The following is a 27,888-nucleotide window of genomic DNA, read 5'->3' on the forward strand; positions in this document are numbered from 1 at the left end:
TTAGTATAAATCACTATTGTTCAGTCTACGTTCGTGTGCGGCCATGGTTATGTGCACACTACTGTCGAGTTGACACAGCTCTGACACGATTTCAAAGGAAGAATATGAAGTGTAAAGAACAGTAGTTAGCTGCCTTTTTTTTTGTTTTCCTTCTTGAGAACTATATGAACCAATTCTTATACTGCAGTGCCGACCAATGCACAAAGTATATTTGTTTTTTAGTAACAACAATGAAAACCATAGAATGTACACTGTGCGGGCTTCGTTCTCTGCAATAAATGACACAGCCCATACAGCGTACGGCCTTCGACCTCAATGTGTTAATAGATGAAGTGTGCCCATTAGGAGATGAACATCAACCAAATTCTGGTAGTTTAATGCCAGTTATCTCCTGATGTAAGTCTCTTACATTTATATACACATAAATGTCAATCAACTGTACCTGGATTTAAACCCACAACCTTGCATGAAGAAGGCGAGTGCCTAGTCAGCTGATTAAAAAGAAGTATTTGGTAGTGAAATACAGATAGAATGAAATGTGCAGATATTTCTGTATTTCATTACTTAACTGTATAATGACTGCTCAAAACTTGCCCCTGAGAATCTACAAGCAATAAATTATTGTATTCCAACTGCAAAGGTGCAACTTACATCTTCAAGTACTATGTTTTAATATGTGTTACCAACTGCAACTGCTACATTATTCAGCAAGCTCCCTTTCCTTTCAAAACTGTGGAGAACCATAAGAAGAATAGTATCAATTCATGATGTCCAAGAAGAGAAGGAGCAAAAATAAATATGAGAATAAAAGTTTCCCATTCGTTTAAATCTCTTATGTTGTCCAGCTCTTTGACGAGCAGTCAGCGTACTAGACTTGGGTTCGGAGTAGGGCTGATGACAAGACCCAGATAACTGAGTACCTGGGTATCCATTATGGTGGTTACCTGAATACCCATTACATCAGGTACAGATATATGAAAACACGGGTACTCTCTAATGGTTTCACATAGTATCAGTTTCATCCGATCATAAGCTGTTTGCATGTATCCTGGAAATGCATTTGATTCCCTTTCTCCCTGTGAAATAGCTTCTCTGTTCCACCACCTATCCCTTGCTGTGTCCAGGGAACATTAATTTACTAGCTTTTCTTTCTTTCTTTCTCTCTCTCTCTTTTGCCCTATGTTCCTAGTCTTTTACCACCTACATAGATCTTTATTTTTCCTGTGTTTATCCAGTTTTTTTTCTTATCCTACACTTCTTGCATCAAGACTGAAGATCTATCAGGATGGCCTGTCAATGAATGCTGAAGTCCACCCTCGTGATGAAGCTGGGAACCACAAACAAGCTCATTGGGGGGCGGGCTGAGAAGAGATGGATGTAGGAGAACAGGGATTGATGAGAAGTGAGCCAATCTATTTGAAGACTGCTACATATAAAGATGTGAGATTGTCCTTATTCTTTTCTGTTTTATTTCTATCCCCCCCACCCCACCCCTCTTTCCACACTGATCTGTCATTGTGGTTCTCTTATTATGCGTTCTTTCAACTCACCCGATTCAGAAAACTGAAGACTAAGATGATTTTTGCAATCTTTTATATATGATTTGATTTTCCCACTCCAGTGTCCCAAGTGTGGTTCAAAAGCACTCTCTATTTCAGTCTTTCCGTATAATTACTCTCTAGGGACTCCCATCTCAGCCACCCCTCCAACATCTCTTCCCAGTCTTACAATGGGCTTCTTTCCACCAACCTCCCAATGTGCAGCCGCTGTTTTGTAACTCTTTGTTCTTCCATATATTTAACATTTCCAAATGATTGTCCACGTTACAGTTTCCTTTAAATGTTGGCATACTTCAAGTTCTTCACTTATCTCCTCATTTTTCACTTTGTCTATCCTTAGTTTCTGAGCCAATTTCTTAAAAAAAAAAATCATTTCTGCAGGTTGAAATTTACTGTCATCTCTTTTGGTGGTCGTACATTTCTAACCGCTAAGTTGTTATAGTAACGTAGTACACTCAAAATGGACTTTGTTTTAGAACTGAGCTGTTTGGCTTTTGCTGATTAGTCAGCACAATAATCTTTGGTTCAAAGGACTTGGGTTCAATTCTTAGGTGGACCAGGGATTTACAACTGCATATGGTTAACTCTTCTGGCTCAGGGACACACTGTTTGTGTTTGTCTTAATACACTTCTCTTCATCTATATACAACATATCACACTACCAACCACCACAGAAACACAAAATAGTGAATACATCCTTCCATATAGGATTGGCATCAGGAAGGGTGTACGACCATAAAACTGGGCCAAATCCAAATCAAATTCCAACCTTAATAAAACTGGAGAAAAAAAGTCCAGGAAGAAAACATATTATCCTGATTTGAGACCTAATGCTCATTTATCAGACTGTAGTCATGTATCATTTTCCTCATAATTCCATTTCAGTCACTGGCAGTTAAATCACACTTTAAAAAAAAATTCAGATGTGAAATATGTTCAGCAGCTTCATGTATAATTATCATCTTCCATAGCAGTCATACAAATAGTTCAATAAAATTGATCATACTTCTTTATTGTTGTAACTTTCAATATGCTACTCTTTAACTTATATTTAGATTGAATATTAAAGGAAGTTCCCGTGGATTCAGAAGCTGGTATGAAGATCAATGGTACAGTAATAGATTTGTTACGGAACACAGACGATACGATGCTTGTATCTGACAATCTTAAGGACTTGCAATCTCTACTGAACAAAGAAACTGGAATGAAATGAGATTGAAAACATCAATGAAGCAAAGAAACACAAACTTCATCGTATTTAGTCGTCAACTACTTTAAGACATTTTGTTGTAGTTAAAAGGGCCAGAATATTGAAAGGAAAATTTCTTTTAGAGACTTACATTGCAGGATCACAGAAAAACTGAACCCTCAGCAAGAAATTCATCGCAGAATTGAAGCAGCAAGAACTAGCTTCAACAAGATGAAAAGCCTGTTCTGTAATAATAATCACAGTTTGAAAGTATGTAGACAAGTTGTTAAAAGTTACCAATGGTCGGTACTCCTAATTAACTCCATAATGCAACCGGAAGCTTCTGAAATGTGGATCCACCGAAGAATGCTTTGTATATCACAGACACAATGTATGAGAAACACTGAACAAAATCAGGTCGCGAACGTTAGTCTTTGATTAAGCAGCACAAAATAAGGAGTACTTTGGGCATATTATGAAAGGGTACAAATTTTGTCTTCTACAGCTAATATTACAGTACAGTGTAAGGAAAAATTAAGGGCAAGCATGATGTCGGTCACAAGAGAATAACCTAACTGGACGATATCAAAGAATACACGGGGATCAACAGCACCCAACGGCTCTTCCATCTATTGCAAGAGAGGAGATCTATCGCCACACATACTACCAACGTCTGGGGGAGGGAGACTGGATTTGGCACGTGAAGGAGTAGAAGAAGAAAGAAAGGTTCTTCCAACAGCTGTGTAGAGTTCCATGATATTTGAACAATTCTCTTGACTTCAGGGAGCTTTTATGGCACCAGATAGGTTTAGACTGTCGTATCTATTGTTATAACACTAATGTACAAGAACTTTTGAAGTACATTTTCCAAATTATAAATAGCACCATCAAATGGTAACACATATCTAAAAAAAAAATTATTCTGGCCATGCCTTGAAGAACTGTGTACCTCTGTTACCAAGAAAAGCAGCCTCTTTCTTTTCTTTTTTTTTTCTTTTTTTTCCCTTCATGTCAACACAAGATATATGTATAAAACCTGCTTCCTGGTCACATATACTAACAAAAGTAAATTAAGCAGGAAGACTAAATAAAAAAATTAACATAATAAAGTATATAAATATAGTCTGTATAATTAAAATAAATTAATCTTTAAAGTTAATATAAAATATTATTTGGGCTTGCATACTGAGCAGCAATAGTTGGTGTATCACAGCGTACTCGGTGAATGCCTGCCATTTCATTTCCTTAATTCATGCAGAACGAGAAATTCAAGACCACCATGTGAGAAATAAGAATTCCACATGGTTACCTTCATCATGACCTAAAATGAAAGATAAGTAAATGTGAAATAAATATTGAAATCTGCATAGGAAGACTTAATTGGCCAATTGTATGTTTTAGGACAACATACAGACACTCTCGTACTCTCTTCTGAGAGAAGTAACAGAACCATTGTTTTGTGACCACCAGCAGAAATAACTGGTGATGAGAGTTGTAATGAATTACCAAATTAATTCATCACAGCACCATCTTCAGTGCACACTATTCTGATGACGGCAAGAAGTCTGTAGTACCCGACTGGATCTGGGGGGGTCAAAGAAAAACAAAACATAAGACAAAAAGTACTAAGAATAGTGTTTGTCATAACCAACAAGAAAGTTCCACACGTTTACTACTGCAATAACCAAAACTATTATACGAGACATAAATGCTCAGGTAAGAAAAGCTAACAATATAAAATTGTAGGAAACAGACTTAGAGAATGAAGTCGTTTGGATCATTAATACAAAGACTTTTTGTCAAGTCTCCATTCCGTCCTAATTATTATATTCCTCTTAGGGCCGGTTGCATAAAAATCGCTAACTGTAGTTCAGTTTTGATCGTTCTTTTCTCTGTGTGAGTTGTATAACACTAATCTGAGATCACTGAACCAAGTTCAATTTTGATCTAAGGTCGACGAAACAGAGTTGGCAACATCGCTAAACAAGAGAGATAATTGCGATTGTATCGAATCGAGTTGTATCGAACATGCGATTTAGATAGAAACGATCGACAATTCTCGACGCCATTCGACATTCATTTGTCTGCGATACGTAAACAAAGCCGCAAAATGGAGAAGAAAGATGAGTAACAAGAAGACGCGTACTGCAAATTTTAAGAAAGAGGAAAAAGATATGTCCTTCTTACTTCACCCTCCTCAGCAGGCATCTTGATGAATTGAGGTTTTAGAGCTGCAATCTCTCTAGTGACTTTGTGTATAGTCCTACTTGCAGTTCCTTTATTTACATTGAATACATCTCCAATTACTATTTGGAAGCTTCCAGTTGCGTAAAATCTTTAGTGTGAGAAGGATCATGAACATTGGATTCAGTGCATGATTTCATTTAGTTTGTGTCCTTATTTGTAGATGTAATCTTTGTTCTAGTTCTTCAACTACACGTTTTCCTAATCGAAACCGTATTTTAAATTGTCGATCATTTAGTTCTAACAAGGGATTCCTTCTATGTTGAAACACACGAGGAGCTCTTTGGAGTTCAAACTCTCCATTCTCGGATGAAACATCAGAGTAATCTGAAAATAGCATAACCTATAGGCCCTAAGCACAAAACAGTGGAGAACAAACAACTTGTTAATAGTAGGATTATTGTTCAAATAATTACAATTAGCATTAGGCCTACTTAACATTTGACTTTAATCAACAGTAGGCCTATTTATTATTTTTCTTTGTTATTATGTCACAGACACCTAAACAGATTTATTTCTCACAAAAATAATAATTATATTCCTTCTGCTGAACTTAGTTCAACGAGGTTAATCTGAGAAAATTCACCAGTCAGATTTGATCTTCCATCAAGAAGACATGATCTTGGATTAATGTTTATACAACCAAAATTCTAAGTTCAGCTTGACTGGAGATCAGTTTCGGGTGGTTGAACTCAGATTAACTTTTATGCAACCGGCCCTTAGTGCAACTGCTGCATCCTATTCAATTCTACTATATCAGTCCTCCCATGGGTAGGCTAATGTTACCACAAAATCTCTTTCTAAAACTAACTTCTGGGATATCGCATAACATGTCTCTCGTTTTGGTCAAATTTCAATTTGGTATCTTCACCTGTATACCCAACACATTTTGAGCAAAACTTTGGTAGCTCAGAACATCTCCCAGATAGCTGCAGTCTGAATCCTGTTCTATATATGCAAGATATTTAAAATAAAATATCACACCCATGCAGTTTCATTTATATACTCTCTTTAATATTTCATATCTTGGTGGGTTAACTTGACTTCATTTCATGAAATTTCTTCAACTCTTTGGTTTATGTTTATTACATCAATACACACTTACTTACACTGTATAAAAATACTCTGCTGATTGCCAAGTATTAAGATTGTCACTTTCTTCCCTAGATTTGTTACTCCTTTTCCAATATTTTTTTCTTTCTTTTATAGCCCACATATAAAGACCATAGTGTGGAGTTTATCCTTGCCCTTCAGTATTGCTGTGTTTGTGTCCCTCTTCCCAAAGCTCCTTTCGTTCACACTAGCTTCTTGTAATGTTGACCCTGTTTGCACGTTCCTATTCTCCCTTGTCTCTTCTGTTTGTTCCCTTTCCATTTTGTTCCCAATCTATACCAACAGCTGAACATAACAAAATACTTTATTTGCTGTTGTATTTTTTTTTTTTGGGGGGGGGGGGGGGTTAATTCCTATCCTGATAAGGCTGTGTAAATTATGCAAGGAAAAAATACATAGTGCATTATATGTTATAGTAATACACTTTATGGCAACATACTTATATTTGTACAAGCGCATATACTGTATTATTAAAAACAGTAAACTCAAAAGCATCATTGGCACTCTTGCAATGTTTGGTAACCTGAAATAAATGCAAATACCATAAAATAATCTTAGGTTTTATGGCAATTTTGCATACAGTATAGCAGTTCATCAATTTAAAATGATTATGGAAACCCTTTCCTTAGATTTCACTTTTCGGCTTAGATTCCTCCACTATTGCGTCATCAGTGGCAACAGAGATTTGGACAGCAGAACGAGCGTAATGCAGAAATTTCCCACTTTTTGATCGATATACACGGCAAAAACTTTTGCAGGAACTAACAGCTGTTATTGGTAAAAAATAATTGAAAAACTCTAATTTAATAGCATTGTCTTTTTTGTCGGGTAAGAGACGCAGACGAGTTATGGACGATACAATGCCATGTCGGGCCTCGCTCGACACGCGACCGGAAAGGGAATATCGTAATTTCTGGCCTCACCTGACAGATGAGGGGTAAGGGTTAATTGAGGAGCCATCTAACGGTGAGATGGCGACCCCAGTCTAGAAAGCCAGGAACAATGACCGAGAGGATTCGTCACTCTGGCCATGCGTCACCTTGTAATCTGCAGGCCTTCGGGCTGAGCAACGGTCGTTTGGTAGGCGAAGGCCCATTGGGGCTGTAGTTTAGTTTGGTTTAGGAGTGTTTGTAAGATTATAATTATACATATTTCATATCTGTGACATTTAGCCACATTGTTGGTTTCCATTCGTTCCCGGATTTTCTGTTTTCCCTGTTGTAAGTTTTGTTTTTTGTCGTCCCTCCAAAAACGAAGAATCAAAGTTCCACTGTACTGTTTGCGGAAAGAAACTGGGATCAGGCTATGGAGAGAGAATTTGGTGTTCCAGAAAATTGATATTAGTGATAACAAAAGGAGCTGTTTACCAAGAACTTATCTGGAGTACGGGTGCTCATTCAGTTATACTAATTGGCGTCGTATATTTTTATATACCTAATTGGCTTCCCGCAGCCGTGACAGGTTCTGGACCTTCAAAACGTTCTCCACTCTACTTTGGTGTTTGGCCGCAGTGCGTGACCTTGAGTGTGCCGCGCTGGTCACCGGGAGCTGGCAGCTTTCTACTACAGATCTGTTCGTCTGCGAATTCAAGCCTTTTTGATCTTCGTATGTTGATTAGTAGTGTTGTGACTTTATGCAGGACAGAATGTGGTTTCGTGTCTTTGTGCCTAACAGAGTGTGGAACTGACCTCCAACATTCATAAATATTTTATATGTTTTTATGGCTGATGATGACCTAGACTAAGGTCGAAACCGGTCCCATTTAAATAGAAATGTGATTGCTACGTTTCTTTCCTTTGAGTATTGAATAGGTTGAACCTCCTTTCCAGTTATTTAATTTTTAACATTCGAAGGCAATGTCGGAATCGATTAGTAATACCCGTCGACTGCTCTTCCGCAAGGAAAATGAAAGAGAACATGTTTTCGTAATAAATGCGTAAATAACGTGTCCGATAACCGTTGTTAACTCGTTAAAGATAATCGCTTAATTTTAATGCTAAATACCGAAATGAAGTAAGAATGAGATAGGCCTACACCGCAAGATATGGCAGAGTGCGTCATTGATTACGAGGTTAGTTTATATTTTCTCGCGTCCGTTAAATTACGGAAAGGCTATTATCATGTAAATTTATGACGAGTAGGTTCTCTACAGGCGTTTGAAGTATGTAATCATCATACATATAGGTTAGTACAGTTATGTTAGGATAGGTGACACTATTTGAATAACAAAATTGAAACGTTTGCCACAAAGGGCGATCGATCATCTTCAGTACAGTATAGTTTTCGCGCTAATTGCATTTGGGAGCTCTCTCTTCAACATTCGAAGGTGTTATTGGAGTCGATTAGTAATACCCATCGACTGCTGTTCTCTAAAGGAAATTTGAAATGAAAGAGGATAACATGTTTTCGTAATAAATGTGTAAAATAACGTGGCCGATAGCAGCTGTTAACTGATTAAAAATAAAGGCTGAAGTAAACGATCTCTTAATTTTAATGGTATAGCGTATACTGAAATTAAGTAAGAATGTGATACACCTCAAGATATGGCAAGGTGGATCACTGATTTCAGAGGATAGTTTATATTTTCTCGCGTCTACTTAAATTTCGGAAAGCTATTCCCATGTCAATTTTATTGCTATTTTCTTTACGTTGCACCGGCACAGATAGGTCTTATGGTGACGATGGGATAGGAAAGGCCTAGGATTGGGAAGGAAACAGCCGTGGCCTTAATTAAGGTACAGGTCCAGCAATTGCCTAGTGTGAAAATGGGAAACCACAGAAAACCATCTTCAGGGCTGCCGACAGTGGGATTCGAACCCACTATCTCCCGGATGCAAGCTCACAGCTGCGCGCTCCTAACCGCACGGCCAACTCGACCGGTACGTCAATTTTTATCGAGGGGTTACCATTTCTCTACATGCATTTCAGATAGGTTTTCATGATAGGTACATATACGGTTAGGTTACGTGAAGCCGTTTGAAGAAGAAAACTGAAATGTTTGCCACGGAAGCCTCTGGAGCGATACCGTATTTCTTCGAATCCAAGACGACGTTTTTTCTCAGAATCTCATGTTAAAAATCAAGGGTCGTTTTGCATTCGCGGCCTGATAGTAATGAACACCACTGGCAATTACCGCAGTAACCACGCTGTTTCTTTTCACCCTGCCGCGCGCGCAGACAAAACTCGATGACAAGAAACGACCGCCGCTTTATCATACATCGCTAGCCGCGGCGACCGGTTGTACAGTGCCTGTGTGTAACATCACTGGATCTCGGGAAATAGCGAATAGAGAATGACATTCTATTATCCTCTACAAAAACGTTTCTTAAATTTGAAGAATGGCATCAAAACTCGCGAGCCTTCGAATTCTTAGAAAGGCCATGGCTACTCAGTACCAGAGTTATATCGCGTCTGCTGTACCTGGCACTTAGTAAAATTAATTTTTATGGACAGCAGGAATATTTCCGTGATGGATCGTCGTATTGTAAAGATATGTGGAACAGGTATTGCCGGCAAATTTTCAACGGGTTCTCGTTGATGTCATGATGCCAATTTTAAGTTAATGGCTATTAAACACTCGGAAATGTATAATACTTGTGCAGCCACAAGAAAATACGGCATATGCTTAACTAAAGTCAATATCCGGCGTTACTGTGAAGACAAAGATAGCTTAACAATGCGTACTGCACAAAAAATGTATTCAGTGGCCCGCAACAAGGACGCTTTAAAGAAGCTGAAGATGAAATTGTGAGGTATGTGCACAAAAATGCAACAGCGGAATTGCCATACCGCGTCGCAATAAACTCATTTGTTGACTTTCAAAGTCCGCGATTAAGACCTATACGTCGCTAGCCGCTGAAGTTGGCCAAATCCGGCAAGCAAGATGAGCGTGTAACGGCAGCCAGTTATATCTGACGCTGAGTGAAAGTAACAGTTTTATAGTAAGCAAGAATATTTTCCTGATGGATCATCGTAGTGTATAGAGACGCATGGAATGTGTATTTGCCGGTAAATTTTCAGCGAGATCCCTTCGACCTTATGATGCCAATTTAAAGTTAATGGTTATTAAACCCGCTGAAATAAAGCATAATTGTACAGCCGCAAAAAATACGACATAACTAAAGCCAATGTTCAACGCCTACAAATAGTCTAAAAATGCGTACTCTCTAAGAAAGACATTCATATGATTTTACAAAGCACTTTTAAGCCTCATTAAAAAATTTTGAAGGAAAAAGTGGGGGTTGTTTTGGATTCGGAGAAATACGGTAATATATTTTTTTCCGAATGAAATTAAACACACACTTTCATGTAGTATCGGATTTCGAAAAATAACAAGCAAGTAAGCCGTATAGTGGATATTATCCGCGAAAACGCAAGTTTTTAACAAACTGATCGCCATTTCATACTGACTTTAATGTGATTGGGGGTTTTCCCGATTTTTACAAAAAAATCGGATATAACGACAATCCGCTATAGCGAGTAAATTTTTCGCCGTTTTGAATTCTCGCTATAACGGACTTCTACTGTATTGGATTTGTTCTCTTGAATGTTACAACTAATCAGAACTATTTCTAAATGCAAAAATCACTTGAGAAAATGAATTATCTAAAGCAAACACTTCAAGATAGTGGTGTAAATATTATATCAGTAAATACTGTATAACACAAGGCTGAAAACGAAAACAGGTGAAGAATGTTATGTTATACTGGTTATATTGGTCAAATGTCCCAAAAATAGCAATGAATAGGTCTATCACTGCCACATTATGGTAGGAAAGCTAAAATGCAGACATATTACTTCAAGACAAAAATCTACAAGAATTCAGACTGTTAGAAGAATGGCACAGAGGAGAAGAGAACAAGAAGTGTTCGGCAATACAATCGAATTTAAAAACATCCCTGGACATAATGTAGAAATTTTACAAGAATGAACACTTGACGAAACTCGTTCCGTCTTCAAGTCAAGCTGCCAAAATGCACTCTGTCTTCTTCCAATTGCTGCGACCACTCTCTGCTTTATGATTTCCAAGCATTCTCTAAACAATACCACCCGAATGCGACGCTAAAATGGTCCCTTATGCAAGTTCACAGCCGGTCGCTTTACCAGTGAAGTACTTTCTCTAATTATCACAATGACGGGACGTTAACGCCAAGATCCACATGTAGGATATAGCCGTCCTTTTTTGAGATACAGTTTCTTGAAAAACGCTTTATCAAGGACTTAGCGTTGATGGGACTGAAATTTCTGAACGGTTGACCTGGGAAATCGTTTCTTCGAGGAATGGATAATGCAGAATTTTTACAATGTGATTTAATTAGGATGCTCACGGGACCACGTAATCTGAACGAGTAATCCAAGAAAACATAGTTTCCGGGAAAGGAAAATTGAGGTTCCACTGTATTACCATACGCAAAATTTAAAACCAGCCTTTGCTCATTAACAGAACTGTTATATTTGCTGCCAGTCTCTCGCAAATCACCCATTTTCATCCTAGAACACAATAGCAAAGACGCTCGTGAAACTATTATCTGTTGCATAACAATGGCAGAGATCAGCTACTAACCCCAAACAAGTTTTTTATCCTTTTCTTTTCTTTCTGGGAGATTTATTTTGTACATTCATGACTTTGATTGTTATTGTTATCCACTTAGTCATGCACAAAAACAAAACAAAAAAGTCACTTTTCAGCAGTATGAATTGTAGAGTGACTGTGATTGTTGCCAGTAAATGCAAATATTGGATTTGTTATCTTGAATGTTACAACTAATCAGAATTATTTCGAAATGCAAAAATTACTTGAGAAAATGAATTATCTACGGCAAGCACTTCAAAATAGTGATGTAAATATTATATGAGTGAATACTGTATAACACAAGGCTGGAAACAGAAACAGGTGAAGAATGTCATATTATATTGGTCAAATGTCCCAAAAATAGCAATGAATAGGTCTATCACTGCCACTTTATGGTAGGAAAGCTAAAATGCAGACATACTACTTCAAGACAAAAATCTACAAGAATTCAGACCGTTAGAAGAATGGCACAGAAGAGAAGAGATCAGCCTAAGTTAGGGCAATACATGATGAAAAGGTAATAAAAATTATTTTTAAAATACATCTATTTGTCACCTACCTTGAGTGGAAGTTTTACATCCAACAGATGAACTGTTCCTGTCCTCCTCCTATGTTAATTCTGTTTTACTGTTCTGCTCTGTTAATATGTTTGAATCCATTTGATTTTCAGTATTGGAGCTATCCTCAGTCACCACATTCAACTCTTTGTGTTCCATGATCTTGGGAACTTCTTCAGACAAAATGGTATCGTTATCTAGTTTCTGTTCATTAGAATTACCATCCTCTTCCACTTCTAAACACTCTTTTTCATTATCTCCAGCAACAGGAGTCGATTTCGAATCAACTGGTCTCCCTTCACAATTATCAATATTTTTGCCTTCTTCCACAGAAATGGTCTTAGCCTCAGAAGAAGTATCATGCTTTTCAGAAGGCTCAAAGCTACCTTTCTCACAGAATTCCTCTGCTTTATCATTGGAAAGAGGAGTTTCCAGTTGTGTACTTTCAGAAGCCAGTACACCAGTTTGTTCAACAATGACTGTCATAGTTTCATCCCCACACACACTATTTTCAAGTTCTTCAGGGCAGTTTTTACTTTCTGCACTTTCATCTTCAATGGGGAGCATTTTCTTGATAGGAGTTGAATCCTCTGTTGACATGCTTTCATTGCCACTAGTTGTGGCTACATCTTCCCAAGAGTCATCTCCGTCATCATCAGATTCATTTTCCCTTACAGCATGACCACCAGATATTTCTGCTTTTGTGTGTTCATTAGCAGAATCAGTGCCGGACTGACTTTCAGTACTGTGATCAGGATACTTATTAATTTCAATTTTCTTGCTAGAACGAAGCTGTTTGGACCTGCGTGCTTTAGCAAATACACGTTGTTCAACTAATGGAGGATGAGGTGGTTTGGCTGATGCTAAATTACATTGTGATCTCTCCGAGGTAGTAACCATAAACTTTGGATTGAGGTTTGTTTTGGGCTGGCTGTACTTTACAGTCCGAGGCTGATGAGAACTCGGGTGAGTTATCTCATCTTCTGACTGACTGCTATAGCTCAGACGTACTTTCTGGCGAGGTCCAACTCTACCCGATCCAATAGCAGTCCTCGTGTTAACTGAAAGATAAAAAACATCTGAATTAATTATCTCTGTATAACAATTCTTTTCAATGTGGGAAAATGGGAGAAAGCAAAGATTATTATGTGATTCATTTCATCTTTACATATTACAAAATATAATTCCCAGTAGTTGATTATGTTTGCACATGCTAATCTCCAGAACTGCCAAATGGATTTTGATGCAGCCATCACCAATGCATAGAGCATTTACCAAAAACGGCTTAGGTGTGGGAAACATTGATCTATGACATAAAGGAGCAAAGCAGAGGCTATTTTAGTGAAGGAAGTCAAGGTAAAATTGGCCATCCAAGGAATTTCTGGGCTTATTGCCTAAAATGTCAAAAATAGACTGCAAGTATGTGTCAAAGAATTGTTGAGCATATGCAATTCCACAAAGAAATCCATGACAGTATATACATTTCTGTAAAAGGTAGCCTTCAATAAGCATTTTTATGTTATAGTTTGCAATTTTAAAAACCCTTAAAATTAACCCGTTGGTACAGAGTCAAGGAACCATTTCTATGGACGTAAGGCAGAACCACAGAACTGTTCTGTGTTCATGCATTACAATGCAATTTAACCAAATCCACAATAGACGGAGATAGTTGTGACTCTGTATATGTGTGAGTGAGTTCTCTTTTCACTTTCTTTGGATATATATATCGATAATCGACGATAGTTTGGTGTCATTTGATATTTTTAAGTGGTTAGTCTTCGACTCTGACACAAGTAAACAAACACGGCTGCTCGTCAGCAGCTGAAAGAAAAAGAAATCGAATCTTTACTTGAAAGTGATGATAATTATAATTCTTTCGATGAAAGTAACAGTGAAGTGAGTAGTATAAGTTCTAGTTCTGATGATGACGAATTGAACAGTGTCGTAAATGAAGTGGAGGAAGAGGAGCAAAGAGAAGATAAATGTGACGTGCATGTACCAACGGACTGGATAAGGATGCAGGACAATAACAAAATAAAACATATTCCATGTTCTGCAGTTCGCGGAGTGAAGCTAGTGTGTTACGGAGGCTAGGAAATAATCCTACTGTTATTGACGTATCAGAATTTCTAGGTCATGATTTTATTTTCATGATCACCATAGCAACCATCATAACAGAAGTAGACTGAAATCAGACACATACCACTCACACCTGAACTACTAAAGAGACTGGAAAATATGTTTTAACATGCAATGATCTGTATTTTATCATATTAATTTTCTTTTCATGTTTTGAAAGTTCCCTAAATACGATTTTTTTTGCAGAAAGTTGTAAACAGAAATTTCCTTTAAAATAATTCCTGCTCCAGGGTGTATTCATTCTGCCAACAATGTCTGCCTCAATGGGCTAAAAACCATATTTTGAGATTAACAATCATTATCAAAACAAATATTCATTCAACTCAATAATCTTAAGATAAAAATATCATTTACAGTATGTCATTTACATGTATGGTTTAGGAGTAACGAAGGGGGATCAAATATAAACGGGATTTTATTTTTTATTTAAATTCATTTGTTGAAAAACACAAGGCAATTACACTTTAGTTTTCCACATAGTTTTCTGCTTTGGAAATGCATTTGTCCCAGTGTATGGGCAGCTTTTTAATGCCCTCATCGTAAAATGAACAGGGTCTTGTCACCAGCCAGTTGCGCACGAAGTCTTCCACACTCTCGTCTTCCTCAAATCGTTGCTCTCCTAGAGCTTCTTTAAGCGGTCCGAACAAATGGAAATCGCAGGGCATTAAGTTCGGGCTGTAGGGAGGATGATCAAGTGTAGTCCAGTGCATTTCCTGTAGCTTGGAAACAGATTTTCAGTCAAAAGGCGAGGGACCCATCGGGAACACACTTTACGAAACTGTAGGTCATTTGTGATGATTGCTTGACAGCTCCCAAAACTGATTCAGACTTGTTCTGCAATTTCTGATACTCTCGCCCATTGTAACGGACTCTTCACTTCATCGGCAACTACTGTTATGAACGTTGAAGGTTAGGTCAAATGTTCCACCTTTACAATACCAAGATTCTTTATTAACTAAATATTTACATGATTTTTAATTATATTGGGACATGTTTCGTCTACCTTGTAGACATCATCAGCCATAAAAACTTTTGACAAAAAGCTACAAGGACAAGGACAAAGTAACACATTAAAATAATTCGGATAACCGAATATGTCATTTAAAATGGTGAAGAATTCAGAACTGTTTTGAGCACAGCACTTAAGAATACCGTTGACATTAAAATTAAAATTGTCCACATGGGATGATTCAGTAAAAACTTTGCATTAAAATTCTTCCTTTTTGTGTGATGTGTTAATATATAATATTCTGTTATGTTGTGAAGGCTTGATAATGAATTGCACAATGTTCATTCCAATGTTCATTCAACGTATACTCACGACAAAACGGGCTTTATAATGAAGTTTATTTTATGTAATAATACTGTTATGAACCTCGCCCGCACATAACCTTTTTCTACTATTAATATGGACTTACCCTCATCATGATATAAACCACATTTTCTCTTCAACTGGAACTTACATACTTATGTGAATTTGCACACATCATACCTTGCACGAACTCTGCTCTATCCACCTTTACGATCTACAATAAACTAACTTCCTTTTCGCCGCCTGACGTCATGTGACATCGCCTGCTTTGTCACGCATGCTCCACTAACCTCTGGAATCTTCCAGACATATTCCTCATTATTCCACACTATAAATACCCGGCCTTCCTCTGAATGTGTTGAGATGGACTTTGGCCTGTGTGGAGGGAGGAACCTTTAACGTCATCTCCGTCCGTAGCGACATGTGCCCTGGACTCTCCATTTTCGGGCAGAACTACTTGGTTCAAGATGAGGTATGACAAACTGATAATGTCCTTATTGTAAATACTTCTATGTTGCATTTGGAGCTATTTTCTTTGCATATTCCAACTGCGAGCAGTGCATTTCCAGGCCGAGATTTCACTTGTATTTTCAATACCTAAGCCTCTATTGACTAACTAGTGACAATTTTCTTTCCAAATGTGCGTGTGGTATATCAGCAACTCTGCGACTCCTATACACACTTGTGCTTAATCAGTGTTTCGCCATTTATGTTTTTGCATACTTCGAAACTGTTTCATTGTAGTATACAGTGACTTACGCCGGCATGACAACGTTAATTTGTGCCTACTCGGGTGATAATTGAAGAGGTGGTGACTTTCGTATTACATTTGGACTTTTGCTTAGAAGACTTCATGCTGGTGTACTCCAATCTTGTAACTGTATACATCCTTTTCTTATTCTCGTTGTTCAACATTTCTCTTTGTACCGTATTCATCCTTTTCTTGTCTATCCCTTTCCTCTCCTGGCCTATTCTCTTATTTGCTTTCATTCTTTTGGATATTTTATTCTTGGTGTAACAAATTTGTATTATATGTGGTTGGGAAAATTCCGTATTTGTACAGACTTCTATTCATGTAATATTGTAAGAGCTTGATTTAATTCTTCTAATATATCTATTTCCAAATTTTATCTTGGTTTCTCATCTATTTTCACCCGTCATGTCCCTTATTTCTCCTCCCATTCTCTTTTAATTTTCTAATATTATCTAGCATGCTTTCCACTGCGCTATCTGTGGTTATTCTGGAATGCTTATTGGAGATGATTTTTTTTTTACCACGGCCTTCATTCTCAATTTGGCATTTTACTCGCTGCGGAATATTACTACCTACCGTTTGAAAGTACTCGGTGTCACCGATACTTTGGATTTCCCTCGGCAGTATTTATAAATAAATATATATATGCGTATACCCCCATAAAGGGTTACACCATCAATCGTCGTCAATAATGTCTTTAACCGCACGAATGTTTTCGTCTGTAATGCTGGTCCGAGGACGGCGATCGTGTTGCTGATTTTCCACACGTTCTCGTCCATCCATGAACTTTTTATGCCAGGCAAACATATGCTTCCTTGACAATGTTTGATCACCGAACTGTGCAGTCAATCTCTGGCAAATTTCCGCAGCTGTAACTCATACACGAGCAAGAAATTTTATAATTATGTGTTGTGCAATGGAGGGGTGCACCTGTTGCTCCAATATCGTGAGCGTTACTGACAAAATGGTGGGAAATATCTATCAGCATGCTCTCCCCACTCCTAACAGTCCCGCCTAAGCATAGCAGAAGCGCGGGGCCAGTCCTACCAACTGTTGCTGATCAGGAACAAAAAATCTGGTTTATATTTGATCAACCCTCGTAAAAGTCATTTTTAGTTAAAGTGCAGAAATGATTTAACTACACTGCTAGAGAATGGCACAAGGTAACAGGTAGGTGGGCAGAAGGATCTTGGAAAAATACTGCGCGGAGCAACACAGAGAGCATACATCATCAGAAGGAAAAGCAACTAATGCCACAAAGAACACATTTTAGGTCCATCACCATAGATTCAAAGTTGTTCTGGTGTGAAGGTGAGGTTTACTTTTATATCAATCTATGTTGGAGGAAACTCTTATCTCAAAACATTAGGTGTGGTTAATGAATGAAATATTAAGGTTAATGCAGAGAACACCAGTCATGTTTCTGAACGTCAGCTGGATGTTTTAACTGATGTGTACTCTTGACATCACAGAATGAGATAACAGCTGAATTGTTGATTTTTGATTTGTACATGAGACTAGACAGTCTAACCTATCTAAGCCTTATCAACAAGATGGAAAAGTGGGAGGTTGCTAATAAATAAGTGAGCATGATGTTTGCAAATTTCAATCAATCCCCAATAGGTCCTTTTTTTAAGATCCAAATTTATGAGAGAAATCTCATATTGGCACCATCGGTCTTCTCACAACTTCAGAAAGCCCATAACATACACAGATAGGCTACAATGTTGCTGGCTGCACACTAAGGTGACCTCTGTTCTAGGTGGTTGTTTCAATCACTGGACTTCATGCTTACCAGCAATTTGTAAACATATTCTACAGTAAATCATTAAACTGATCGCGATCTATCAAGACTGTAGTTAATTGCATACCTTTAACTCTCTGCAGTTTAGGGGACTGGTTGGCAGTAGACTCGTTGGGGACTGAGACTACAAGAGAATTCCCCACGTTCTTCACATTTCTCTCCTTCTTTAAGAGTTTGGGTGAGGAACCTACAATAAACGACAGCAGATATTGACAGCAGCATGAATATAGTGCATTCCAACCAGTCAGAACACTGCAAAACAAACGTTTATATCAATATCAGTTTCTTCGTTTATGCTTTATTCAAATGTTACTATGACGGGAAAGAACAGTTGAAACAAAAGTATGCAAGAGTAAATATATCTTCCTTTCTCTTTCCAGTGTTTGACTGACTTTCTCCTTGCTCCATACTACCCACATAATGACTTAAGATTCCTCTCTAAATAATTAATGAGTGAACAGAGGTACATACGAATGAGAAGGCAGTTATAATGATTGCATTAGCTTCTGTTGTAAATGCTTACATAAACAACAGAACAGGCTTAAATGAGGTATCATAAGCAGAAGGGCAATATTTTGATAAACAATGCAATTTTCACAACCTTAAAAAAAAACTTCACTTTATAAGCATTATTAACATGACTATATTATAAAAGTATCATGTCTTTTGGTGAGAATATATCTTTAAACTTTACGTGTCTACTTTACAGAAATGAAAGGTATCATACCTAAGGAGTCTTCAACAGCTATGATCCCAGAAGATGGTATACCATACATAGTGCCTTTCTCCCCAGTAAATGTACCTCGTGGTTTCTCATGAGACAGCTTCCTAGTTACATGTTCATGTTTTTTCCCTGGCAACTCCTCAGTGCGTACAACTGTAATATAAAACACAATACATAACAATTTTGCAAGCTTGATGCCAAAGGAACAAGTATCACAGAGCGTTAGATGTGCATGCTAAAAAATAACTTGTATTATAAAAAAAGCACAGCAACAAATACAAGAGAATCTTAATTCTGAGCAACCTATGTTTAATAATCTGTTCTGTACTCTTTGTACTGTATTTATGTTACAATGCACAATCAAACTTAAATATTGTGATTGCTCATCGTGGACAAATGAAAATATCAGCCCTTGGGGCTGAGTGGAAAGCATGCCATAGTCCAACAATTGTCAGAAACGCATGACGATAGGAAAACAGCTGATATTCAACTACTACTACTACTACTACTACATGTGCCATGCCCGGTCAACAGAATTTGGTGATCACCCTGGAGATTCCCCTCTAAAGAATTAATGATGGAGCAGACATACATACGGAGGAAGGGGCAGTTATGATTGCAATATCTTCCATTATAATGCTTATATAAACAACATAACAGGCTTAAATATGCTATCAAAAGCAGAAGGTCGTCGCCATAAGACCTATCTGTGTCGGTGCGACGTAAAGCCCCTAGCAAAAAAAAAAAAGCAGAAGGGCTATATTTGCTAAACAATGCAATTTTTACAACTAAAAAAAACTTCACTTTATAAGAATCAATAACATGAGTACATTATAAAAGCAACATGTCTTTTGGTGAGAAAATATCCTCAAACTTTACATGTCTACTACAGAGTACTACTATTTACTTTACGAAAATGAAAGGTATCATACCTAAGGAGTCTTCAACAGCTACAATCACAGAAGATGGTATACGATACATAGTGCCTTTATCCCCATTAAATGTACCTCGGTGTTTCTCATGAGACAGCTTCCTAGTTACATGTTCATGTCTATTCCCCGGCAACTCCACAGTGCGTACAACTGTAATATAAGACACAATATATACTTATTACACAAGCTTGATGCCAAAGGAACAAGTTTCGCAAAGCGTCGGATTTCCATGCTACAAAAACTTGTATTATAGAAAAAATCACACCAAAAAATATAACAGAATGTTCATTCTGAACAACCTATGTTTAATAATCTGTTCTGTACTCTTTGTACTGTATTTATGTTATAATGCATAATCAAATGTAAATACTGTGATTGCTCATTGTGAACAAGTGAAATAATCACCCTTGGGGCCAAGTGGAAAGCTTGCAATAGTCCAATAATCGTAAGAAAGAACATGACATAGTGCAAGAGGAAAACAGCTGATAATTGATAAATACTACTACTACTACTACTACTACCACCACCACCACTACTACTACGTACCATGCCTGGTCTCCCAGACTTTGGTGATCACCCTGGAGAAAGTAACCCCTTCTTCAGTTAATACAAAGAGTTGTTTGGTGTTGTGGATACCGATTCAGTCTTTTGATGTTTTTGGAGCCATGACATCGGCAGCCTACCAGTTCCATCACTTGCCTTCTATTTTGCCTTGTAGTATCAGACCTTCGGAATGTCACAGATGGTGGATGAGGCATTCCAGTACCCAATCTGCTGCCTTGTAGACGAGACAGGGGACTACTAACGGCTAAGGGAGTCCATCCTGACAGAAAAATCCTTACTGTGTTAGGCACAGCAAGTCAGGAGAAGATAAAAGAGGGATAGGTTTCAACACTAATAGAACAAGTCTTGAGAGGGGTCTTTTCCATTCCCACACCCAGCCCACTCAATGACGAGACTGATGATTATGACTAGAGCCCGAATTTCCATGCAAATGCATGTTTTTAAATAAGCTGGCTACAGTTCTCACACTTTGCAAATATTCGTTTTATGGCTAAACGATTCCAAATAACCTTTCCTTTTCCTTGCATATTTGCATGTTATGCATAGTGCATATTTTGAATTTAATAGCTAATATTTGAACGTTTAATATTGCATAATATGAGTTTTCTTCTGACTTTGGCTCATATATAATGTAAACTTGCCTTTTATGAATGTTGGTTTGCAGAATTTGGGACCGTTTTTGTTATTGCAGGAGCCAATGGTTACCAGTTATTGAGGACATTCAAATATGTCTGCAATCATCACACGAAGAAGTAGCTGCAGCAGCAAGAGATAAGGTGAACAAAGTGATCCGTTCAAATCCTGATTTTGAATTCGTCAAGCTTATACAGTAGAACCGATTATACGTTCCCGGAAACTACGTTTTCCCGTATTATTAGTTCAAATTATGTGGTCCCGCGAACATTCTAATTAAATCACGTTGTAAAAATCCTGCATTATCCGTTCCTCGAAGAAACGATTTCCCAGATCCACGGTCCAGAAATTTCAGTCCCATCAACGCTAAATCCTCGATCACACGTTTTTCTTGAAACTGTATCTTACGAAAGGACGGCTACGGCATACTTACGGATCTTGATGTTGACGTCCCGTCATTGCAGTAATTTGAGGAAGTACTGTACTGGAAAAGCGATCGGCGGTGAACTTGCATAAAGGATCATCTTAGCATCGCATTCGGGTGGTATTGTTTAGAGAATCCTCGGAAATCATAAAGCAGAGAGTGGCCACAACAACTGGAAGGAGACACAGCGCATTTCGGCAGTTCTATTTGAAGACGGAACAAGTTTCGTCAAATATTCGTACTTGCAAAACGTCTACATTATGTCCAGGGTTAGATGTTTATTTTTTTTACTTTTTTTTTTTCGAGTGTATCGCCGAACAGATTTTCAGCATTTCCCTCAGGGCACTGTATAGTCACTGGGCTTTCAGGCAGGAATTGAAACTGCTCCTTCTTAAGCAACACAAATTTAGCATTTTAATATTACCATACAGGCTATGATTATGTTATCGAGACTAGAACAGATGTTGCACCTTACATACATAAAGCCATGAGAGGTTTTGGGACTGCCTATTACTGTTTTCGTCCTAATATAAGACTGGGAATTTCACGTTTTAGTGTTTAAATGTTATAAAAACCGGCGCACGTTACATTTTAAAACTTTGTATCATTTCGCACTCGTACAGACTTTTATTACAGTGAGCACGCTTTCCAGATGAGCTCAAGGTCGCGAATAATCATAAATTCGGAAGTGTTAATGATACTTTTTGTCTTTCCAATTTGATTGTAATTAGTGACGGCCAGAACTGAATATAATGCATTCATGAACCTGAGGATCGATACTTATATTCGGAACCATATCCTCGAGTTCAACCTAACCTTTAAAGGTCGATGTAGGCCTACCTTACGCGGTACAAGATTTCCATAAGCTGACTAGGAACAGTATACCGGTGACCAATTTACAATAGAAGATTAGAAAAAAGATTTTGCCATCATGTTGGGCACTTTTGCATCTAATGTGCTTCATTTTATTAGATTAGAGAATTAAAAACTACTTGTGGTCGATTGTTGTTTGGCTTGGCGTTACGGGTTTTAGATTTTTCGAAGACTTTGGCTGATCGAAGTTGCTGAACTGAAAGAAGTTTTCAAAGGAATTTGACAAAGTTTTCAGAGCAAACTGACGAAGTTTCCCCGGTATAACTGAATGTAAAGTTTCGATATTTTTAAGTTACGTACCGGTAATAAATGTTTGAAACCAGTCCCACGGTCTAACTTGCCTGCCTCTCACCCGGAGGGCCCGGGCTCGATTACCGGTCAGGCCAGGCATTTTTAGCTGGATATGGGAGTAGGTTCCAGGTTCACTCAGTCTATGATTACCTTTAATTGAGGAATTATTTAATGGTGAGATGGCGACTCCGGTCTAGAGAGCCAGGAATAACGGCTGAGAGGATTAGTCACACTGACCATGCGTCACCAAGTAATCTGCAGACCTTCGGACCGAGGGCGGTCGCTTGGTTAGGTGAAAGGCCCTATTGGGGCTGTAGTTTGGTTCGGTTTAGGGGCATTTGTAAGATTATAAGTATACATTTCATTTTTGTAATGTTTAGCCACATATCGTTGATGGTTCATTCGTTCCCGCATTTTCCGTTTTCCCGTGTTGTACTTTTTTTTTCGTGGTCCCTCCAAAAACGGAGAATCGAGGTTCCACTGTAAAAGACATATTGTGGTAAAAATGCAAAAGACGTACAATCCGACCTCACTTTATTCCAAATGCCTCCATTTAAGTATTCACCTGTCACTTCTTGTGACGTAGAATGTTTAAGATTGTGCTGACAGATAAACAAATGATCTTACATCAAGACAATATGGAGAAATTAGTTGTCTGTACAATGTTTCAAAAGGAACTGAATTTTGATGGTGTATATTTTCCAGTTTATTGTGCATATTTTGCCATATGATAGTACAAGAATGCATGCATATTTTGAGATATGATAGTGCGGAAATTTGGGCTCTAATGATGACGATATCAGATGTAGTAGCCTGAACTTTCTATCCTTCAGGACATGATCCAGGTAAGTTGTTTTTCTGGCTCTGATAATGTTTGACAGCTCTCTCTCTCTGCTCTAGCACTCCTTGATACTTCAATATTATTTTGTTACCAAATCTGTCCAGGGTATTCTGAGCATTCTCCTATGTAACTTCAACAGCCTTTGCCCAAGTTTGATTATCGGCACTAATCAATGACCTCATCTTTCGTTGTGCAATATTTCCTACTAGAGGATCAAATGGTCAACCGCCGATATTATCTCGAAACTTCAAGACATTTGAGAGAAAATGTCAAAAAAGAAAAGGCCAGAGTTGTGGAGAAACAACTCCTGGAGCCTCCACCATGAAAAAGTACCAGCTCATGCATCGCTGTTGATTAATTAATTTTTGGCAGGCACAAAGACGACTGTGCATCCACCTTACTCACTTGACTTAACTCTGGGAGACATTTTTAATACAGGAGAGTAGTACTTCGAAGGAGACAAAAACTTACTAGGCTATAAGTAAGCCCCCTAAAGAGTTATTTTCAAAGAACCATTTTTTTTTTAAGAGGCTTCGGAAACTTCAAGATGATGTTTCTTAAAACAAAATCTACAGGGTCTCTCTTATAAACCCAGACCATTCAACGGCATTTCTACTCTCTGAGACCTAAGCAGCTGTATGGGAGGTGCACACATAGTTCTTGATCTTGCAAGGAGCATGCACGTGTTCGACCTAGCATCAGTAGCCAGTCTGAATCTCAGCTGTTAACATGGTAAGACAGTCATCGTTGCAACACCATATTTTCATATGTAAAAATTATTTTACGTATGAGTCGGCCCCACAGGGACGTGATACATTTGTTCAGCAATTTCCTGGTGAAGTGTCACCTTCATGAGCACAGATTCACATAACTGTAAATAAATTTGAAACTAGTAGTCAGTGCTCAATAAAAAACATGCGTATAAACAGTTTTAACAGAGGAAAAGCCAGATGACATTGATGCGAATCTTGAATGGACACCGAATAAATCACTCACAAAATTAGCACAAACAGTAGGGGTTTCAGTTTCTTCTGCACACAGAGCTACAAAGCTGTTAGACATCAAACCGTACAGGTTTACATAGGCGCAATGTTTAAAACCCGTTGATCCAACCACAAGAGTGAGATAATGTGAGTGGTATCTTGCATCACTGAATGATCGTTTATTCGACCCACAACTTGTGTTCTTTTCATATAAGGCCTGATTTCATCTTAATGGTCGTGTGTACAGTCATAACTCTTCAAATTTTAATGCTTCCCTAGGCAGGTTTCCTACCATTTGTGCACCATTCTGAAATGTGACAATCCAACAACTTGTGAACCCTGGTTTTGTGACATTCCTCTCCTGATTGATGATGGTGTTAACAATTTTTAAAGATGTCTAAACTTGCTTGCAATGGCATTTCACGTGGCTGGATTGCTGCCGGAGACTAAGGGCCTTGATCTTCCTCATGACCCCTGTAGTAGGGCTTGTTCCAGGTTCACATGCTTCTTGCCTTTCAGAATTCACACATCGAGGACCTTTCTTGTCTTATTTAACATACAGCTGATCCCTTTCTTTGACAATGTATAATTCCATTTCTTGCACACTTCCATAATAGCAGAGAACAGCTATAGTTTGCATCATAATGCAGCCTTACCAGTACAGTTCAATTTGCTTTGGCATTGTTGCATCTACACACTTGTTAATATTACACCAGACATCATCTCAACTGGCTTAGTCATCACCCAGAACACTGACCTTGACAAGCACCACACAGCACTACATTGATATCCAAAATCTCTTACCAGAGATGGAAACAACCTTTATAGGCGAAGTTGAAAATCATGAATAACTGTGCCGTTGCTGTAGTGATCATAAATCATTGTGTATTTGTAGGGGCAACTGAAATTTGTAAAAAAAATATGATAAATTAGCTATTAAAAATAAAAAACAAGACAGTACTGAATTTACATGGAACGGAACAAACAAGTGGCAAAACAAGTCCAATACAGGGTGTAAAAAAAAAGTAGCTTTGTAGTGCAGTATAGAGAAAATTTAGGAAGAATAGTGGTTTAATCTGTCCGGATACCTTAACAGTCAGCACATCTTGTCTGGAGCAATGGCAACCCTCAAGAGTGGAAAGGAATGCCTCTATATGTCGGGGTATGGAACATCTTACATTGGCAGCGTGTAATTGGGCCAATTTTCATCCACGACACCATCAACAATGAACGTTACCACACTGAAATTCTGGAAACTTTCATGGCCCAACACAACAAGCATGAGATTCAAGAGGGATGGTTCCAACAAGATGGGGCAATTGCATCCTCCAGAAAGTGTTCAACAATATGCAGCATCATGAGCAGACATATCTGCAGGCTGCAGGAGAACATTTCCAAAATCTCCTGTAGAGAAAACTGCACCACCATAAGTACCACATTAAATTTCAAAGTTCTACTGCACAGTTATTTTTTGGACACCCTGTATACAAAAACACAGGGACAAATACTAGGATTAAGAACACAATGACAGGTCACTGTATAAAGAGGAAGCAGCAGAGATGACAAGTATGAAAACACAAAAGGACAAGGAAAATCTTCACATGCAAAGTCACTCTTATAAATCCAGACTGTCCGGAGGCGTTTTTACTCTCTGAGGCTTAAGCAGCAGTATGGGAGGTGCGCGCATAGTTCTTGACCTTGCAAGCAGCGTGCACATGTTCGACCTAGCATCAGCAGCCAGTCTGAATCTCAGCTGTTAACATGGTGAGACAGTCATCATTGCAACACCGTATTTTCATATGTAAAAGTTATTTTAAGTACGAGTCAGCTCGATAGGTACGCGATGCATTTGTTCAGCAATTTCCTGGTGAAGTGCCTTCATGAGCAGATTCACGTAACTGTAAATAAATTTGAAAGTACAGGCTTGGTGCTCAATAAAAAACCTGTGTGCACACAAACTATTTTAACAGAGGAAAAGCTAGATGACATTGGTGAGAATCTTGAACGGCTACCGAATAAATTACTCACAAAATTAGCACCACAAGTAGAGGTTTTGGTTTCTTCTGCATACAGAGCTACGAAGCTGTTACACATCAAACCGAATAGGTTTACACGAGCCCATTGTTTAAAACTTGCTGATCCAGCCACAAGAGTGAGATAATATGAGTGGCATCTTGCATCACTGAATGGTTATTTATTCGATCCACAGCTTGTATGGTGGTTCCCCCCCCGCATGACGCCTGGTTTCATCTTAATGGTCAAGTGAGCAGTCATAACTCTTGCTATTGGTGTGCAGAAAATCCTAATGGTGTTTATGAAGTCCCTCATTGTGAAGGATGACACTTCCAGCATCTTTTATAAGGTAAAATTTCATACAAGATTGTATACATGCTTAAAGCAAGGCGGCCACGTGCGACGTAAGTGAGTACAAACACCGTGCGCTCGGTCTAAGTTTATAAGAGAGACCCTGTATTCATACACTATCGTCTTCACATATATGAACTATCTCCTTATGAACCTCTATATTACTTTCTGACAAACTTGTTTCTGCTTCCCAGCTTCATCAGGAGAGTAGGCTTCAACACTCATTACAGGGTCACCGTGACAGATCTTCAGTCTGGATGTGGGAAGTGGAGGATAAGAGGAAAGCTGGATAAACAAGAAAAGAGACAAAAAGATAAAGAATAAAGAGAGTAAAAGAGTAAAACACAGGACAAACAAAGAAGGAGAAAAGGAGCCTAATGAATCAATGTAAGTCAAAGGATCAAAAAAGTGACAAATCAAGTCATATAGCCACATAGGAGGAACACTAATAAGAAGACGTAATAAGATAAACACACTGACAGATCGGAGTGAAAGAAGGAAACAACAGCAAGACAAAAGAAGGATTGACTTTTTGACACTGATCTGTCACTGTGTTGTTCCTATTATGTTTTCCTATTCATGATCCTATCTTTCTTTGCATGACTATATTGAATGTTTCACTTCCCTGAATGTACTTACAATCCTGCAATGTTCGAGGGTCTGGATCACGATAACCAGGAGATGGTACATCTCGGCGATTACCTCTCGGGTTCCTGGGCAATGGCCTGTCATCCATAGCCCTAACAGAAAAAAAAAACTACTCTGAACCATTTTATACTCCTTTACATTATGACGGATTGGAGAGTTCAGAAGGAGATTAAGGTTCCAAATCCTAACCACGAATCAAGAAGGATAGCATAAGAACTAGCTTGTGAAAGCATATTCACATGCAAACAGGGTTTAAACTAAGAATTTTTTTTTTTCACAATTCTGTGTTTAGGAATCCAAGATAATGGACAAATAAACTAGATGTAGTGTAACAAACAAGAGACAACAAATATTAGAAGAAGACAAAC

General features: G+C 38.2%; 1 protein-coding gene across 1 annotated transcript in view; it reads right to left on the minus strand.

Moving 5' to 3' along the window:
* Nucleotides 1-1,514: 1,514 nt before the first annotated feature.
* Nucleotides 1,515-27,888, minus strand: part of LOC136881269 (uncharacterized) — a 70,952-nt gene continuing 44,578 nt past the window's right edge. The window contains exons 5-10 of the mRNA XM_067154040.2: nt 27,512-27,612; nt 19,900-20,049; nt 18,971-19,120; nt 18,311-18,430; nt 12,237-13,295; nt 1,515-4,332 (exon numbers count right to left, since the gene is read on the minus strand). Coding sequence (XP_067010141.2) covers nt 12,286-13,295; nt 18,311-18,430; nt 18,971-19,120; nt 19,900-20,049; nt 27,512-27,612 — 1,531 coding nt within the window. The 3' untranslated portion in view covers nt 1,515-4,332; nt 12,237-12,285. The remainder of the gene's footprint in view (nt 4,333-12,236; nt 13,296-18,310; nt 18,431-18,970; nt 19,121-19,899; nt 20,050-27,511; nt 27,613-27,888) is intronic.

The sequence above is a fragment of the Anabrus simplex genome, chromosome 9 (genome assembly GCF_040414725.1).
Source record: "Anabrus simplex isolate iqAnaSimp1 chromosome 9, ASM4041472v1, whole genome shotgun sequence".
In the NCBI taxonomy this organism is placed as follows: domain Eukaryota; kingdom Metazoa; phylum Arthropoda; class Insecta; order Orthoptera; family Tettigoniidae; genus Anabrus; species Anabrus simplex.